Source organism: Rhinoraja longicauda, chromosome 5 (assembly GCF_053455715.1).
Source record: "Rhinoraja longicauda isolate Sanriku21f chromosome 5, sRhiLon1.1, whole genome shotgun sequence".
Lineage (NCBI taxonomy): Eukaryota > Metazoa > Chordata > Chondrichthyes > Rajiformes > Arhynchobatidae > Rhinoraja > Rhinoraja longicauda.
The window spans coordinates 61,428,824-61,447,502 of NC_135957.1; the positions used below are offsets into that span (position 1 = coordinate 61,428,824).

Here is an 18,679-nt window from a genome sequence, read left to right on the forward strand (position 1 = left end):
CCTGCCATTCCGAAAAGGACCCGTTTATTCCTACTCTTTGCTTCCTGTCCGCCAACCAATTTTCTATCCACCTCAACACTGAACCCTCAATACCGTGTGCTTTAAGTTTGTACACCAATCTCCTATGTGGGACCTTGTCGAAGGTCTTCTGAAAGTCCAGATATAACACATCGACTGGTTCTCCCTTATCCACTCTACTAGTTACATCCTCGAAAAATTCTATAAGATTCGTCAGACATGATTTGCCTTTGGTAAATCCATGCTGACTTTGTCCGATGATTTCACCACTTTCCAAATGTAATGCTATCACATCTTTAATAACTGACTCTAGCATTTTCCCCACTACCGATGTTAGGCTAACTGGTCTATAATTCCCCGTTTTCTCTCTCCCTCCCTTTTTAAAACCAAAGATAGACATAAAAAAAGGATCTCAACTTGAAACGTCACCCATTCCTTCTCTCCAGAGATGCTGCCTGTCCCACTGAGTTACTCCATCTTTTTGTGCCTATCTTCAAATCAAAAGTAATGTTGTTTATGTGGTTGAAATGGGATTTTAGTCGATACTTGAGAGGAAATGCACAAGTCTTTTTAGGACACGTCACCTAATGGTTGTAATAATAGAAAAAACAGCAAATAGTAATAGAGTTTCTTGGATTAATAGAAAGTGATGCCCCAGAGATATCTCACCAGTCATTCACCTTGTACATAAATTATCAGGCTACAAAGTCAAGGAATGGTGCCAAAATTTGCTTAAAGCAAATTGAAGTCTTGAAGGTAATAACAAGGCTGTACCAATATGTACACAAATAGGCTTGCAAGTTAAGGATGATTGCAAATGAATTTCAATACAAGTAACTGTGTGTTCGTAATTGGGAGACGATTGAGTCTTTGAATAGCAAGGTATAAAGTGGAAAAGAGAAACCAAAAGCTGTGAATGTTATAATTTCACAGAGTGATAAGGCCATATAAAAATTGGAAGGCATTGCTAAAATTAGATAAATACTGATTGGACATATTTGGAGTACTGCCAGCTGTTCTAAAATGGAGATACAAGAGACTGCAGATGCTAGAATGTTGAGCAAAAAATAAAATAGAGGAGGAATTCAGCAAGTCAGGCAGCATGTGGGAAATGGACAGACAACATTTTGGGCTGGGACCCTTCTTTATTCTGTCTGGCCTGCCCAGTTCCTCCACCATGTTGCTTTTTCTTTTAAAAATGGGCTTTTGGAAAAAAAAAATAGAAACATTTCAAAGAATGATCAAGAGGAAGAAACTGTCACATTTGGGACAATTTTTCCCTCAGAGTAATACATCCCAGGGAAATCTGGCTGCTTTCTGTAGGGTGGATGTGGAAAAAGTGTTTCCATTTCTGTGCCAGGTCAAGGAGACATAAGTAGCATAATCAAAGAAATTAGTAAACCACACACAAATATTGGATAGAAATGTTGAACCTCAACAAATCAAAGCTTTAATTACACCATGGTACCCTGCAACTTATTGAGATTCCAGCAGATAGGTGGGATTGATAGGAGCAGCTGAAGAATAACAAAGAGAGGCCGCCAACATAGGGAAAAATTCAATGTTTCCTGGAAAGTCATGGTGTAGTGTCATGAAAGCCAATGTTCAGTGTTGTATTTAACACCAATTATTTTTTTGTTAGATGATCAAGTCTTAGGTTTATATCAATATAATTTTATTGTGGTCAACAGAAAATGCTTAGCAAAACATTCTCAATTTGCTATTGCTAAGAGTTCACATAATTGCCATTGTGGACAAGTTGGGCCCAATAGCTGCAGCAGTGTTGTATATTTTTTTATATCTGGAGCACAGGACCAAAAAAGAGACGAAATGAGCCACAGCCTCTGGTGTTGCATGTACTTTGCACGCAGTCACAACTTAGATTTTCGTTATGACTCAAACAAAGAAAAATGTGGCCAAAATTCAAAGGGCTTTTCCATTTAAATGCATCTTTCGCAATCAAAAGTTGAGCACCAATCTAAAAACGAAACCTCATGGTTAGTATCATGTGGCTTTGGCTTTATTATAAAAAAAAAGAAATCACTCTGGCGGATCTTTATCAGATAATTACCTTTTTTTTCATTTTCAGGGATTATGCTATTGATAAACCACTAAGAAGGTCATTCCTTGATTGTTATGGTGCAATTACTTTCACTATGGTCACTGACACCCAGCATCGTTTTCGTGAAGATTTATAACTTCCTACTATTAAACCACAAAGTACTTTTTGATCAAATGAATTGCTACCACAATTACTAACCTTTCAATGTGACTAGCCTCGACTAACCACGAGTGCAAGTTCACACAACAAAACAATTCATTAACTTAGTGAATTAGCAACCAGAGGTTGTGAGTCAAATTTTTATCATTACAGACTGTGAAACGTAATTTCTGACCAAGTTTAAAAATAAACATGTACAACATCCAACATAGAATGGTACAGCACAGGAATAAGGCCTCTGGCCCGCAAAGTCTTTGCCGAACACAATGCCAAGTTAAACATGCCTGCACAAGATTCATATCCTTCCATTCCCAGCATATCCATGTGCCTATCCAAAATGTCACTATCGTATCTGTCTCAACTACCATCCCTGGCAGTGTGTTCCAGGCACCTACGACTCTCTGTATAAAAGTAACTCCCCCCCTCACATCACTTTTAAATTTTTCCCTTCTCACCTTAAAGCTATTCCTTTTTCCCTTCTCACCTTAAAGCTATTCTTAGCTTGTACTGGAGCCTACCAGAGAGAAGGCAATTCTGGATTTTGTGTTGTCCAGTGAACCAGATTTAATGAGGGAACTCAAGGTAAAGGAACCGCTTGGTGGTAGTGACCATAATATGATTAGTTTTAATCTGCAATTTGAGAGGGAGAAGGTTAAATCAGAAGTGTCAGTATTGCAGTTGAACAAAGGGGACTATGAAGGCATGAAAAAGGAGCTGGCCAAGGTCGACTGGAAAAGGATCCTAGCAGGAATGACGGTGGAACAGTAATGGCAGGAATTTCTGAACATAATCCAGAAGATGTAGGATCATTTCATTCCAAAGAAGAAGATTCTAAGGGAAGTAAGAGGCAACCGTGGTTGACAAAGGAAGTTAGGGATGGAATAAATCTAAAAAAAAAGATATATAAGATAGCAAAGAGTAGCAGGAAGCCAGAGGATTGGGTAACTTTCAAAGGACAACAGAAGGTAACAAAACGGGCAATACGGGCTGAAAAGATGAAGTACGAAGGGAAGCTGGCCAAGAATATAAAGGACAGTGAAAGCTTCTTTAGATATGTTAAGAGAAAAAGATTAATAAAGACAAATGTGGGTCCCTTGAAGGCAGAAACGGGTGAAATTATTATGGGTAACAAGGAAATGGCAGAAGAGTTGAACAGGTACTTCGGATCTGTCTTCACTGAGGAAGACACATACAATCTCCCAGATGTACTAGAGGACAGAGGATCTAGGGAGACAGAGGAACTGAAAGAAATTTGCATTAGGCAAGAAATAGTATTGGGTAGACTGATGGGACGGAATGCTGATAAATCCCCAGGGCCTGATGGTCTGCATCCCATGGTACTCAAGGAGGTGGCTCTAGAAATCGTGGACGCATTGGTGATCATTTTCCATTGTTCAATTGATTCAGGATCAGTTCCTGTGGATTGGAGGGTAGCTAATGTTATCCCACTTTTCAAGAAAGGAGCGTGAGAGAAAACAGGAGATTATATACCAATTAGCCTGACTTCGGTGGTGGGGAAGATGCTGGAGTCAATTATTAAAGAGGTAATAACGGCGCATTTGGATAGCGGTAAAAGGATTGGTCCATGTCAGCATGGATTTATGAAGGGGAAATCCTGCTTGACTAATCTTCTGGAATTTTTTGAGGATGCAACGTAAAATGGATGAAGGAGAGCCAGTGGATGTAGTGTATCTCGACTTTCAGAAAGCCTTTAATAAGGTCCCACATGGGAGATTGGTGAGCAAAATTAGAGCACATGGTATTGGGGGTAGGGCATTGACATGGATTGAGAATTGGTTGGCAGACAGGAAGCAAAGAATAGGAATAAACAGGTGCTTTTCAGAATGGCAGGCAGTGGCGAGTGGAGCAAGGCTCGGTGCTGGGGCTTCAACTATTTACAATATATATTAATGATTTGGATGATGGAATTAGAAGTAACACTGGCAAGTTTGCAGATGATACAAAGCTGGGTGGCAGTGTGAACTGCGAAGAGAATATTAGGAGGTTGCATGGCGACTTGGACAGGTTGAGTGGGCAAATGCATGGCAGATGCAGTATAATATCGATAAATGTGAGGTTATCCACTTTGGCGGCAAAAACAGAGGCAGATTATTATCTCAATGGCATCAGATTAGGTAAAGGGGAATTGCAACGAGAGCTGGGTGTCCTTGTACACCAGTCACTGAAAGTAAGCGTGCAGGTTCAGCAGGCAGTGAAGAAAGTTAATGGCATATTGGCCTTCATAACAAGAGGATTTGAGTACAGGAGCAATGAGGTCCTTCTGCAGTTGTACAGAGCCTGGTGAGACCACATCTGGAGTATTGTGTGCAGTTTTGGTCTCCTAATTTGAGGAAGGACATCCTTGCTATTGAGGCAGTGCAGAGTAGGTTCACGAGGTTAATCCCTGGGATGGTGGGACTGTCATATGAGGAAAGATTGAAAAGACTGGGCTTGTATTCACTGGAGTTTAGAAGGATGAAAGGGAATCTTATAGAGACATATACATTTATAAAAGGACTGGACAAGCTAAATGCAGGAAAAATGTTCCCAATGTTGGGGGAGTCCAGAACACAGAGGCCACATTGTAAGAATAAAGGGGAGGCCTTTTAAAACTGAGGTGAGAAGAAACGTTTTCACCCAGACAGTTGTGAATCTGTGGAATTCTGCCACAGAAGGCAGTGGAGACCAATTCACTGTATGAATCTAAGAGAGTTACATAGAGCTCTAGGGGCTCATGGAATCAAGGGATATGGGGAGAAGGCAGGCACAGGTTACTGATTGTAGATGATCAGCCATGATCACAATGAATGGCGGTGCTGGCTCGAGGGGCCTAATGGCTTCCTCCTGCACCTATTTTCTGTTTCTATGGACCACCATATCGTGCCAACGATGACACCAATTTAAACTGCACATCAGCCTGCATTTGATCTATATCCATCAATGCCTGTCCATGTCTGCCTCAATGCCTCTTAAAAGCTGCTATTGCAAATGCTGCCACCACTTCCCCAGAGAGTGCATTCTGAGCAGTCAGCACACTTTGTGTTACCACATTACACCTTAAAAGTTATGCCCTCTAGTATTTGAAATTTCCATTTTGAGAAAAAGAACCTGATCATCTACCCTTTTCCATGCCTCTAAATTTTATCTACTTCTATTAGGTCACTCCTCAGCCTCCAACACTCCAGGAAAAAACAATCCACGTTTGTCCAAACTTTCAAATGTAAGAGTATCTAATCCAGCCAACATCCCAGTGAACTTCTGCACTCTCTTTAAAGTCTCTGCATTCTTCCTATAATGCAGTGACCAGAACTACACACAATACTCCGTGTGGCTCAACCAACGTTTTGCACATGACTTCCTGACTTTTATACTCAGCATCAATGAAGGAAACAATTCTTTATGTTTTCTTTGTGATTCTATCTACTTGCGTTGCTACTTTCAGGATGCACTTGCACCCCAAGATCCCTCTGTACATCAATCTGGAACTATGTGGTAAGAAAATAGACTTGATTTTACCACCCAGACTGCTCATGCCTGGGGTAAAGACAAACCATTGTGAGGACTTCATTATGTTGACAGATTCTATCACGCTGGCTTCATCATTCGTTGAGACCATGATGAATCTTCCATCTAAAATTCACTTTCTTATCCTTTCCTCTATAAATATCAAACCTCAGCACATAGACTAATTTCATCAATAACCAGCCTATGTCCCCAATAGCTCAGCAGCAAATTATACAGCATGGAAACAAGCCCTTCACCCAAATCATCCATGCCGATCAATATGCCTCATTCAAGCTAGTTGTCCACATTTGTTTCTCTAAACCGTTCCTATCCATGTACCTATCCAAGTGTCTTCTAAATGCTGTTATAGGACTTGCCTCAACTACCTCCTTTGGCAGCTCGTTCCATATATCCACCACCCTCTAAGTAAAAATGTCATCCCTCAGGTTTGTATCAAATTTTTCCTCTCAGGTTAAACACGTCCTCTTGTTTTTGATTTTCTTACCTTGGATAAAAGAATCTGTGCATACACCCTATCTATAAACCCTCGTGATATTATACACTTTCCTAAGATCATCCCCCAGCCTCAGAATTTCCTTTCCAATTATCTCTGCTCATTATCCTTTTATAACCTACACATTTTGCTCTAATGCACTGAACTGCTGCTGGTAGCGAGCAGTAGTTCGAAAATAAACTGTCAGGATTTAGTTACTCAGATAGATTGAGGACATATGGATCCCCTATTGTGCCCAACATCAGAGGCTGGTCTTATTGGGCAATCACCTCTGGAATATCTACTTCAAAGACCCGAGGAATGTGGAAAGGAATTATCTTACCCGTTTAATGGTTTTAAAGATTCTTGATGATTAATTAAAAAATAATTCTGAATGTTTTTAATTTTTATAACATTTTAAACTGCTTTTAAATGTCATTGAATAAACATACCTACTCACTGCCTGAACATTGCTATGCAACTCACTGTTACGGAGGATTTCGTGAGATCGATCCTTTGCACGGGTTCAAATGGAATTCATAGAAACATAGAAAGTAGGTGCAGAAGTAGGCCATTTGGCCCTTCGAGCCAGCATCACCATTCAATATGATCATGGCTGATCATCCAGATTCAGTACCCCGTTCCTGCTTTCTCCCCATATCCCTTGATTCTGTTAGCACCATGGACCACGTCTATGGACGGGGGCATCCAAGATCTGACCCAATATTCGCCTTTTAGCTTGGTGCCAAATTTTGCTTATTCTGAAGGAGCACCTAGTGATGTTTTACTTTTTAGAGATGCCTCATGAATACAAGATGGCAGCTGTGCAGATTACCTTGAGGGGCTTGAAAGTTATTTCCAGATAAATCCAATTCCTGCAAAAATAATTAAGAACAAATTAATGGATTTTGTTCAGCAGTGGCATTGAGGAACTGATTGCACAATGCGTGCTTTAAACATTTCTCTCCTTGAAGGATGTGTAGGAAGGAACTGCAGATGCTGGTTTAAATCGAAGATAGACACAAAAAGCTGGAGCAACTCAGCGGGACAGGCAGCATCTCTGGAGAGATGACTGAAGAAGGGTTTCTATCTGAAATGTCGCCCATTCCTTCTCTTCAGAGATGCTGCCTGTCCTGCTTACTCCAGCTTTTTGTGTCTATCTCCGTGAAGGAAATTGGTGGCCAAGTACATATTAACTGCAGGTTTTGCATATTAAAAGTGCCTGTTGGGTGAAATACTGATATTTCACTGATAGATCTATTGAGATGTTGCCATCAGTTTTAATTAAGCTTCCAAGCTATGAAGCTCATTTTATGACTGTAGCAGGGACATAGACACAGGACAGAACAAACTTCACTGCTTCTGAAACTTGGTCTTCTATTACTGAAAGGAGTGTAAATTGTTGACAGAACTTATTAATGCAAAGTACGTAAGAAGGAACCACGGTTGCTGGTTTACACTGAAGATAGACATAAAATGCTGGAGTCACTCAGCAGGTCAGGCAGCATCTCTGGCAAAACAGAATAGGTGCTGTTTCAGTTCGAGACCCTTCATAAGACTTAGTACTATAAAGCCCCATTAATACGCGATCTAACCATTCTGAAATCCTGATGGTTTAGTTTCTGGCTCACCAGATAATGCTTACCACATTCCCTGTCCATTGACCGAGGCTCCGGTTCCCTGACAACTCACCTGGTTGTTGGATATTTTGTTTAAACTTACCAGTTTGACTGAAATGTGCACCATTTTTCAAAGTGAATGAAAATATCATCCAATCGTCTGGAAAATCTGCCAGTTCAGCATCACCACAGTCTCAAATGGCCTCATCAGGCACCTATCAAAGGCATTCTAAAAATCTAAGTAAACAACATCCACTGACTCTCCTTTGTCTATCCTGCTGGTTACCGTCTCAAAAGAAAACTCCAATTGATTTGTCAGGCAAGATCTCCCTTAACAAAACCATGCCGACTTCTGCCTATTTTATCATGTGCTTCCAAGTACTCTGAAATCCCCTCCTTAATAATCTATTTATCTAACTATTACTAAAACTATGTGTCGCTGTGAGGGATCTTGTTTGGCTGAGGTTGGTTGTTTGTTTGGTAACCGTATTTGTGCCCCGTCACACGTAGCGTCACATGTAGCGCGACAATTTTAGGACCACCTTACTCACCTTTGCACTGGGAACCCTGTCATCCAAGTTTCATTCAAATTAATTTTATATTTTTAAAGTTAGACAGATTTTAAAGTTAAAAAAATTGCTTATATTAATCTGCTGCTTGGCAAGGTTCAGCGTGTGACGTCACCCCCTTGATCTGATACGTGAGATGGCCGCCGGATCCCCAACGGGCCCGCGCCTCCACAGTTGGGACCCGTTTATGTTGAGGGCATGGGGTGGGTGAGTGGGGTAGTGGAGGGGGAGAGGGGTAGTGGAGAGAGGAGTAGGGGTGGGGGATGGGAGAGGGAGTGGGGAGGGGAGGGTGCTAGACCAATGTAGGAGAGGCTTTGGGTCCACGGCTCGTTCTGGCTGCAGCGCTGGCGGCAAGGGGCCGAGGTGAGTGGCACATTCTCCCCTTCCCTGTCCCCCTTTGCCCGCCCACGGCCCCAGGAGACACTCTCCGCCTGGCAACGGGCTTCGCCAGTTGGAGAGGGTTGCAGGATCGTCAGTTGGGGGAGGTTTGCCCCAGGAGATTTGGACGCAACTGGTCCACTTGTTTCGGTCAGGTCAGGTCAGTCAGTCAGTCCAGTCAGTCAATCTTACTAAAACTCTGATCTTGTGTGTGTAGATATATATCCATATATATTATATGGATCTGAGATTTGGTGACTGAACTACAGCCAAAACGGTAAACGATAGCGCCACAAATTTACCATCACCTTAATTAGCATTGTCCTGGCGACGCTTTACAACAAGTTTCATTCAAATTGGTGTTATATTTTTAAAGTTAGAGAGATTTTAAAGTTTAAAAATGACCTCTTAAACCAATTTCTTACCATCTTCAGCGTGTGTATCTGAGATTTGGTGATTGAGCTACAGCCAAAACAGTACACGATAGCGCTGCAATTTTAGCGTCACAGGGTGCTGCACCAATGCAGGAGAGGTTTGGGCCCAATGGGTCCACTTGGTCTAGTATATTACTAAAACTCTCATCTTGTATGTTTGTTCCGGTTATTTCTGTACCCCGTTGTTCCTGTATGCCCTTATTATCCACCAAAAAACGGTACACGACCCACACAATTTTAGGCCCACCATACTCACCATTATCCTGGGGAGACATTAATCCAACTTTCATTCAAATGGCTCTTATATTTTTCAAGTTAGAGTGATTTTAAAGTGTAAAAAAGTTTTAAAATTACCTTAAATGCTTGCCATGTTCAGCGTGTGACGTCACAACGAGATCCGCCCGAGTGACCACTAATAAGGGAGAGGGGGGGGGGGGGGGGGCACTCGGTGACGACCAATGAGGGGGGTGGGGGGGCTCACCATGACTGCCGGGGCAGGACCTGCCAAAGTAACGGAAATACCCAAAGAGCTCGCAGTTGGGTCTTGTTCATCTAATACGTCTTGTTCATCTAATACGTCTTGCCCCTTTGGACCGGGTACTACATGGAGGGACTTCCAATTAAAGCCCGATTGGTCCGGGTACCACGTGGGGGGAGTTCTATTTAAAGAAGAATCGCTTTATATTAAAGCCATTTACTTTAAAGAGGCTACGCTTTATTTTAAAGATTTTTTTTTCCTTTTTTTTAAAACGGAGCCTGCCGCTGCTACTAAGCCGTTACAGATAAGATTTATTCCTTTAAAAAAAAACACCACTTTCATTTACATTTATTTCACACAAAAAAATGTCACAAAAAAAAAACGCCGGGGAGTGGAGTGGGGAGCAGAGGGTGCTAGACCAATGCAGGAGAGGTTTGGGGGAGTTTTAAGGGGGGTTGGAGTGGGTGGGGAGCAGGGGCGGTTGAGGGGGGGATGGAGTGGGTGAGTAGGTGGGGGACGACGACAGTGGGAGGGGGAGAGGAGGGTGCTAGGCCAATGCAGGAGAGGCTTTGGGTCCACGGCTCGCTCTGGGCCGAGGTGAGTGGCTCCCTCTCCCCTTCCCTGTCCCACCTCGCCCGCCCACGGCCCCGGGGAACACTCCTCGCCTGGCAACGGGCTTAGTCAGTTAGAGGGAGTTGCCGGGGCCCGCAAGATTGGCAGTTGGGGAAGGGTTGCCCCAGGAGAGGCCCGCAGGAGAGATTTGGACCCAACAGTCTAGTGGACTCAGTCTAGTGGACTCTAAAATTATACCAACCATGACCACAGTTAAAATGGTGGTATATCTTACCTGGTGTATCTTTTCTAAACCAAGATTTATTTTCCTTCATAAAATAGTAAAATAGCAGTTAAATAAATAGAATTATAGCAGGTCAATCGATTCCAGGTTTTCATTGCCAGGTTTAAGCATGATCATAGAAGTTCTTTGGCAGACATCAATTTATTTCCTTCCTTAATTTACTCTATTGTTTTTAATGGAAGGCTGGAGCAACTCAACCTATTGGCATCTCTAAACACTTAGAACAGCTGCACACTCCAGTACAATATCAGTTTTCATTGTTGAATGTACAGCATCGCTTTGAGCATTCTCTTGAGTAGGATTGAACTTGATCATGCACCTTTGCATGATAAATTTCAATTCTTACAAATAAGTTTTTTTTGAAACTTCAAAACAAAACACTTAATCTTACACAGCAGAATATTTTCAGACAATATAAAAATAGCACCAGCACAAAGCTTTGCACACTGGATCTATTATATTATTTTAAAATGAACCATAAATGACTAAAATGGTTTATTGCAAAATCAGATTGAAAATTTATTATCCGAAATAGCTGGCAGACATTTCATATTTAGAGTCTTAAGCACTGGATACACAATTTCTTTTTGCACTGAAAATGGTTCTTTTAAATAATTTCTCCATGGTAACGAGAAATTGAAAACTCAAGATCACGAACAAACTGGAGGACTACTATAGATTGGAACAAAAGAAAAAGTAAGAAAGTAAGTTTCAGAATGTGGGGCCCTTCTGCCTCAAGAAAAGGACAAATAACATGTGCACACCCATGTATACAAAAATAATACAAAGCTGGAGAGTATGTAAAATGTAGCACATGACTGGAGCCAGAATCAGGTGTGTTCACGCCTTGGTGATAGGATAGAAAAACATACAGGGTATTTGGAGTCAAATGTAACATGTTTAACATTTCTCTATGACTTTGATCACACTCTTCCAGTGCAAAGCTGTAGCTAACATGCAAGTTTAAAATAAGTAGATTATTGGATTGAAGTTATGGCAATTTTTTTTGGTAATTTGTTGGAAAATGATCAACCACGTAACACACTACTAACAAAAAAAAATCAGCTCAAATGCTCCATTAGTTCCAGAACAGAATTAGCGATGAAGTATAATAACCTTGCATACATTGATCATGAAACCTAGTTTCCTGACGTCTACTGTACCTGGGCAATGTTTGTAAGCTGTAGTATGGAAGATAAAAGAGACAGAACACCGACTGAAATTTTCTTAGAGGTTTAGTTCTTAAAGGGACAGAATTTCTTTGCTCTGTTGCAAATCATAGAAATCATGTTTTTCAAGAAGCCATCCCATATGGTCCCCATGCTTTCCCCCCCCTCAGTTTGTAATTGTGCTTGTGTTCGTTTATTCATCAGACTACTTCCTTCTGAGGATTTACCTCAGTTGCAGTACATCATTGCGTCGTGTAACCATAGTTAGAGATACAAAAAACGTCAAAGCATTTTAACCAACTGCTTGATTTCACTCTGGTGAAAAGTTCAAACTTCTGGCAGTCATAAAGTATTATTTTTATAAACACCTCAAAGCAATTGTTGGCACTACTTTGATAATTCAGAATTAAATTTGAATTTGGAAATTATTAGTTGATTGATGGAATTATTATTCTGGTCTAGTTTCAAAATGCTGTGTTTTATTCAGCTCAATTTAAACTAAAAAACATATTATTAAAAAAAATTGATGCTTTACATTGGAACCATGAGCTTTATTCTTACTTTATATTAGTAAAAAAAAGGAAACAAATATGCAGGCTTCATGAATATATAACTCTACCATGGATAATAATTAAAGCTCTTTCAAAAGATTTGCATTGATAATGATAATATGTATTGAACAGTGACACTTGAAATTGTTTCGAGCTTAGAGATTGGTTGGGAGAGTTAATGTTCACAATTGACACATGCCTTGCTTCATGTGATAATTGAATTAGAGGCTTTAAAAAAATGTCTGAAAAAGTTGTATTAACATAGCAATCCACGCAATTCTCCTAGAAGTTTGCAAACACTGGATTTAATTAATTTGGATATATCAACTCATCAGTACTTGTTCTATTATTGGAGCCAGCCTAGAAATTTGACCATGCAGTGGGCTGTTTTAGGCACTATGCCTCCAGTACAGAACTAGAAAGTGCAATCTTAATGTAAATCAGAAATGTGTCATTCACATATTGATAGAAGTCCTCCACATAATACCCCACCTGAAGGAGGCAAGCCTCTTAATTGCACTAGCAAAGGGTCTGTTTCATGTTTGAGGCCTTCTCTGGGTAGGTTTGATGAGGTAGTTGGCTACATTCGATTAAACTAGGTCTACTTCTTGATTCAAGTGCTCCTTACTTACCCAAGCAGTGCTATGAAATAAGTAGTTGTCCAAGCATCCACTGTGCTTCATCAGCGGGTTAACTTTTGATCTTCACAGCTTGCCAGCTCAATGGAAATGAACCCAAGGCCCAATTTCAGTAGTGCATCAAGTCTCCTTATCTGTGTGCAGAAATGTCTAAAGAAAGCTACTTAATGTTGCTCAAATTACAGTCGTAGTCCTCATGTCAGTAGATTTGTGGTAAAAGTATTGTGGGCATTCAGCAACTGGGTAGAGTCAGTGAGACTACAGAATTTTTACTAATACAGCTGCTAGTAATGGCAGAAAGCTTTGATGTTTTATCTATACAAAATAAAATGTACCAAATATTGAAAATTATTCAAGCAATCAATAATCAAGTTATTGGATGCACCAAAAATACAAATATCTACAGTATATACAACTATTTTGGCAAATGATTAAAATTGTTATCTCAGTCCTTTCAAATGGAGTATAGAGCTGAATTATGTAGGTTGCAATTATACTTAACACTGCAAGCTACTATGCAAAAGGCACGGCAAATACTCATTTTTATTCAGAATTCTTTAAATCTACTCAAGAAACATGGGAGACTTGTTGTACAGAGATTTGTTTTGCCGGGTGGGCCTTTATTAATCTGATATGCAAGACTTCAGAATTTTGCAAAAGCCGGGGTATTGTGAAGTAACATGATTCGTATTCTCTTTTATATCACTTAACAAACTTGTCTCCTCATAATACTTTTAGACAAAAATATTTGAAGTACTATTTGGACCCTTCTTTTAAAAAAGATGTAGTCCAATACTTGAAACTGAAATTGGATCTTAGCTGTAAAAATAGTTTACCCTTAATTAAATCTAAGGCACAACATCAGATTTCTAAACTGACATTGAAGTAAGTGAAAAACTTCTAGACTTTATTTTTCTTTGTAAATGCTATTGCAGTCCTCCAAGGACTCACCTTTTAGATTCAATAACAGCATGTCTCAAAACACAACCCTCATCCCTAAATGCATACACAACCCACATCTCAAACAAAGCCATTTTCTAAAGAAGCCCCTCTCCCTTTGCCTCCCGTATTCCTTCCCCTCCCATATATCAATCTTATTTTTCTGGTAACACTACATTAATGCTGGTATACAGCTCTAGAAATGCCAACAGTCCACAACATAGTAACCTGCATTGGCATTCTTCATGTCAGATCTTAGGCTGCAAGTTAGCAATCCAAATGTGGGAAGGCAGCATTGTTGATCAGAATCCCATTCTCACTCAATACCCACACACTATTTCTTCCTGCACAGGCTGCAGGAATATGATTTCTCTCCTTTGCCTCAAATCAAGAAGGCCAATTATAGCATCCCCAGTGCAACCCTGAACGTCAGGGAAATAAGACCAAAGATTTCAGGTCTTTTCAGCATGGTACCATGCTATCCTGGAGAACTTTTCCACAAATGAAGTGCTTTTAGTTTAAAAAGGTGGCAAGAATGTGTCTGTAAAAATAAACAACCAGGTGGAAGGATATACAAGGAGAAAAATCATAATTTCTAAATACTCTGGGAAAGGACCTAATCCAGCAATTAAAAAGCATGCACAAGTTAATACAAGATCGGTCATTGTTTTGAATTTTAACAGATGGCTGCAGAAATAGCCTAAAAGCAGACTCCACTGTAATTCTGTTGAGGTATTTCAAATGTCTATGACAGTTGGCATCCCCCAATCAGTTGACCAATAAACATTACAATTTAATCTAAACCTCCTTGGGAAAAAAAAAGTTTTGACCTACAAAAAAAAACATTCAAAATAAGCCACTCTTTCAAATAAATATATATGTATATACAGTTGTTGTTTTACAGAATCTGTTGGGGTTTTTTCCATATAAAATCAGCAAACACTAATTTCTCGCATTAATTAAAATAAAGTGAGATATAGAAAATGAGAGAACCACAAACTTTTGTTTGTTCACAGCATATTGGAATAACTGAACTTGAGAACTCATCCTCATATTTTGATGCAGATATGTTTCTGCAGTCCTCAAAACGGTCCAATGGCTTAAAGTTTTATTCAACTGTTGAACAAGACAGCTGACTATAACTGAATGACTATACTTTCACTGGAGTGAATACGTTCAAACAAAAAGACATCAGCTCCCTTTTGATCCAAACAAGTAAAACAGGCTGCTCAAAGGAGTTCTTATCCAATTGTTTTAATCCAGCTTATATACATCCTTCAAAAAGGATACCATCTCTAACAAAAATATGCTTTGAAATTGTGGTTGCCACTTCCAGAATTATAAATGACCTATCTCCCATAAGAGTATATCTGGCTGAGCAGCTAATCACAAGATTCTGCTCAGGTTGAATCTACCAAAGCAACCAACATTTCACACATGTCACATTGATACATCTTTTCTGGATCCTCTGCCAATGCTAATTTAGAGAATGTAAACAATTACAGTACTGTTAACTCCACCTGGCCCGGCTGCATGTCTCACAAGCTCATCCATGCTCCATGCTAAGAAAAAAATAAAGTGCAATTTGTCCTTGGTGTCTTCAATCCTGGTCCATTATGTTATGTGGACATACTTTCAAAGCTGATTACCAAAAGAAAATACCACTCTGCTAAAATTCAAGGGTATTATTCTGTGGAAGCTAATTATACCATAAAATAAAGCTTTAGAACAGCTTATTCAGAGCAATGCACAAATCTGTAATCATCTCATGGCCAAATCTGTAATTTCGCTGCAGTTAAATGTGAGAGCTCAACTTTAGAGTAGATAAAATAAAAATGTACAAGGATGGTTCTGTGATCCAGTATTCCCAGGAAACACATCACAGAAAATAAAAGATTATTGGGTTGAGTGCATTGTGAATACTGTTTCCTGTATGCTGGATGAGCCCATTGTTCTTGAATGACTTTTAGTTATTTCAGATTTATATCTCTAATATAACTGCTATGTCCAAGTTAATTTTTTATATATAATTATTTTAAATTTTACTGTAGTGGTATCAGCATTGAAGACTTCTATCAAGTTGCTGCTTTGTAAAAACTTCTGGAATTTATTTTTAAAAAGAGTGTTTCTCCTTCTGTAGGACAAACTGTGCAATATGAGTTTGGAATATCTATGCTCAATGCACTCTATTTGATTTCAGGTTTCAGATGGCTCAGAGATTAATACTGCTGGATGTTTTCAGAACTTTCCAAAATATCCAGCCATAGGATCTTTTTTTTAAAATTAGCATAGAGCTGTGGACAGCTGCCATTACTGCAGATCTGTCCCAATTAAAGAACATTATAGTTAACATATGGTGACCAAAGGAAAATACTGCTGGCCTCCAAGGCACATTAGCATCCAGAATTATGAGCAATAAAGTCCATAACATGTAAGAATGATCAGTGGGGCCTAACAATCAGTTTGTTTTGGTTTAGATATTCCCTTCCCTTCTTGTAACATCTGAACTGAATTGCAGTTTCTTACAAATAATTTATTGCCACAATTTAATCTAAAACATCTCATATCTAACTGGTGATTGATCTAAAATATGCATGGAATGAAATTAAATACTAACCTATTAAAAAAAAAACAACTAAAGACAACGTTTGTCTGATGTACAAGGCTGCAATGGAGATGCACAGAAATCCACTTCCAGAACACAACAGAGAGGCCCGAACACTGAATGAAATTATCCATAACAGGTCATCTCCCAATAAAATCAGTCTTTGTGTGACTAAGCAGTAGTCCCGGGCATGTAGCATAGGTACAAGGGCCCACATATTTCACTGCCTCAGGACGTGCCTTGTCGCTTTTGCTGTTGGGCTCTTATGTATTCTAGCCGCTTCTTACATTCTTGATAGTACATAGATAAACTTTTGTTTTCTTCCAAAAGCTTCTTATGTTCTTGAACCAGCCGGGAGGTATTCTGTTGATCTTTTTCGTCCTGGTCCAGTTCTGCTATTAATTCTTGCCTATATTTTGGAATCAATTTTTTAAAAAGTTACTGAACCTTGTGTGTGTCAACAACATCAATACAAAATACAATTCTGAATAAATAAGATTGGATGCAGATGAAATTTACTCAAAATAACAGCAGAGAAAAAGTTCTAGAGTTTTAGATCTCAGCATCAGAGAGAACAATCAGAATTGCAGGTAGGCACAGCAAAATATACTAGTCTACATACCCACACAGGAGTGAGACAAGGTCTATCTGATTTATTTGAATAGTATGAAAATCAATGCTTTTCACTGTACCTCGGTACACATGACAGTAATAAACTGATTCAAAAACTATGATAAGAATTTCAAAATTGAGGGGTTGTATTTCCAGGTAAGCAAGTTCAGGGTGGAGCACAAACAGAACTTTAAGTTTGGATACAAGTGGTAGACTTCTGAAGATGGAAACAATACAATTTCAATTTCGGCCTCAGTTTATTCTCTTATCTGAAATGCCACTTTCCTCCCAGTATCTTTCCCTTCACATGCAATCATAGAAAGATACATGCCTATTGTGTCTGACCATATGACTTTTGGCCTATTGTGTCTGACCATCAAACACCCATTTGACTAATCCTATACTAATCCCATTTTATAATAGAAAACCTTTCTTACCTCAGATTAATGCAAAATGCTTAGTAGTCAATAGTATTTTTTAAAATACAAGTATCACAAAATCTGACTTTGTAACATTAAAAAAAACTAACAAAGTGCAATGAATAATGATCAGAACATCGGTTTTAGTGAAGTTTGTTATGAGATGTTATATGGATTTTGTTATGCCAGGTGGGCTGAGCATGGAATTTAATACAGAGAAATGTGAGATGTTGCATTTTGGGAAGTCTAACATGAACAGTGAATGGTAGGGCTCTGGGGAGTGTTGTGGAGCAGAGGGATCAAGGAGTGCAGGTGCATGGTTCCTTGAAGATGGAGTCGCAGGTATATCGGGTGGTCAAAAAGGTTTTTGACACAATGGCCTTCATCAGTCAGAGTATTGAGTACAGAAGTTGGGAGGTCATGTTGCAGTTATACAAGACACTGGTGAGGCTGCATTTAGTATTGTGTTCAGTTCTGGGCACCATGTTATAGGAAAGATGTTGTCAAGCTGGAAAGGGTACAGAGAATTATTCACAAAATGCTGGAGTAACTCAGCAGGTCAGGCAGCATCTCGGGAGAGAAGGAATGGGTGACGCTTCGGGTCGAGACCCTTCTTCAGACCAAGAAGGGTCTCGACCCGAAGCGTCACCCATTCCTTCTCTCCCGAGATGCTGCCTGACCTGCTGAGTTACTCCAGCATTTTGTGAATAAATCGATTTGTACCAGCATCTGCAGTTATTTTCTTATACTAAGGGTACAGAGAAGATATAAGAGGATGTTGCCAGGACTAGAGGGTCTGAGCTAAAGGGAGAGGTTGAGTAGGCTAGGACTCTATTCCTTGGAGTGTAGGAGGATGAGGGCAGTTTTTATATTTCCTGCCAGTTTGCCTTCATATTTATTTTCTCTTTCTTATTTTCGTGGTCCTTATTTGGTTAATTCTGAATGTATCCCCTTTTTCAGACCCAACAGCTTACATGTTTTCTTCTTCAATTTAATACACTTTGTATGGGGCTATGGGGAGAAGGATGGAGAATTGGGTAGGAGGGATAGACATCAGCCATTATTGAATGGTGGAGTAGACTTGATGGGCCAAATTGCCTAATTCTGCTCCTATCATGAGGATGTTGCCAGGACTAGAGGGTGTGACCTGTAGGGAGAGGTTGAGTAGGCTGGATC

At 39.7% G+C, this 18,679-nt stretch overlaps 1 protein-coding gene across 5 annotated transcripts in view; it reads right to left on the minus strand.

Annotated features, from left to right (window-relative positions):
* Nucleotides 1-11,141: 11,141 nt before the first annotated feature.
* Nucleotides 11,142-18,679, minus strand: part of map3k7 (mitogen-activated protein kinase kinase kinase 7) — a 101,130-nt gene continuing 93,592 nt past the window's right edge. For all 5 annotated transcript variants that reach the window (XM_078399667.1, XM_078399666.1, XM_078399665.1 and 2 more), the window contains one exon: nt 11,142-16,881. In XM_078399667.1, coding sequence (XP_078255793.1) covers nt 16,701-16,881 — 181 coding nt within the window. In that variant the 3' untranslated portion in view covers nt 11,142-16,700. The remainder of the gene's footprint in view (nt 16,882-18,679) is intronic.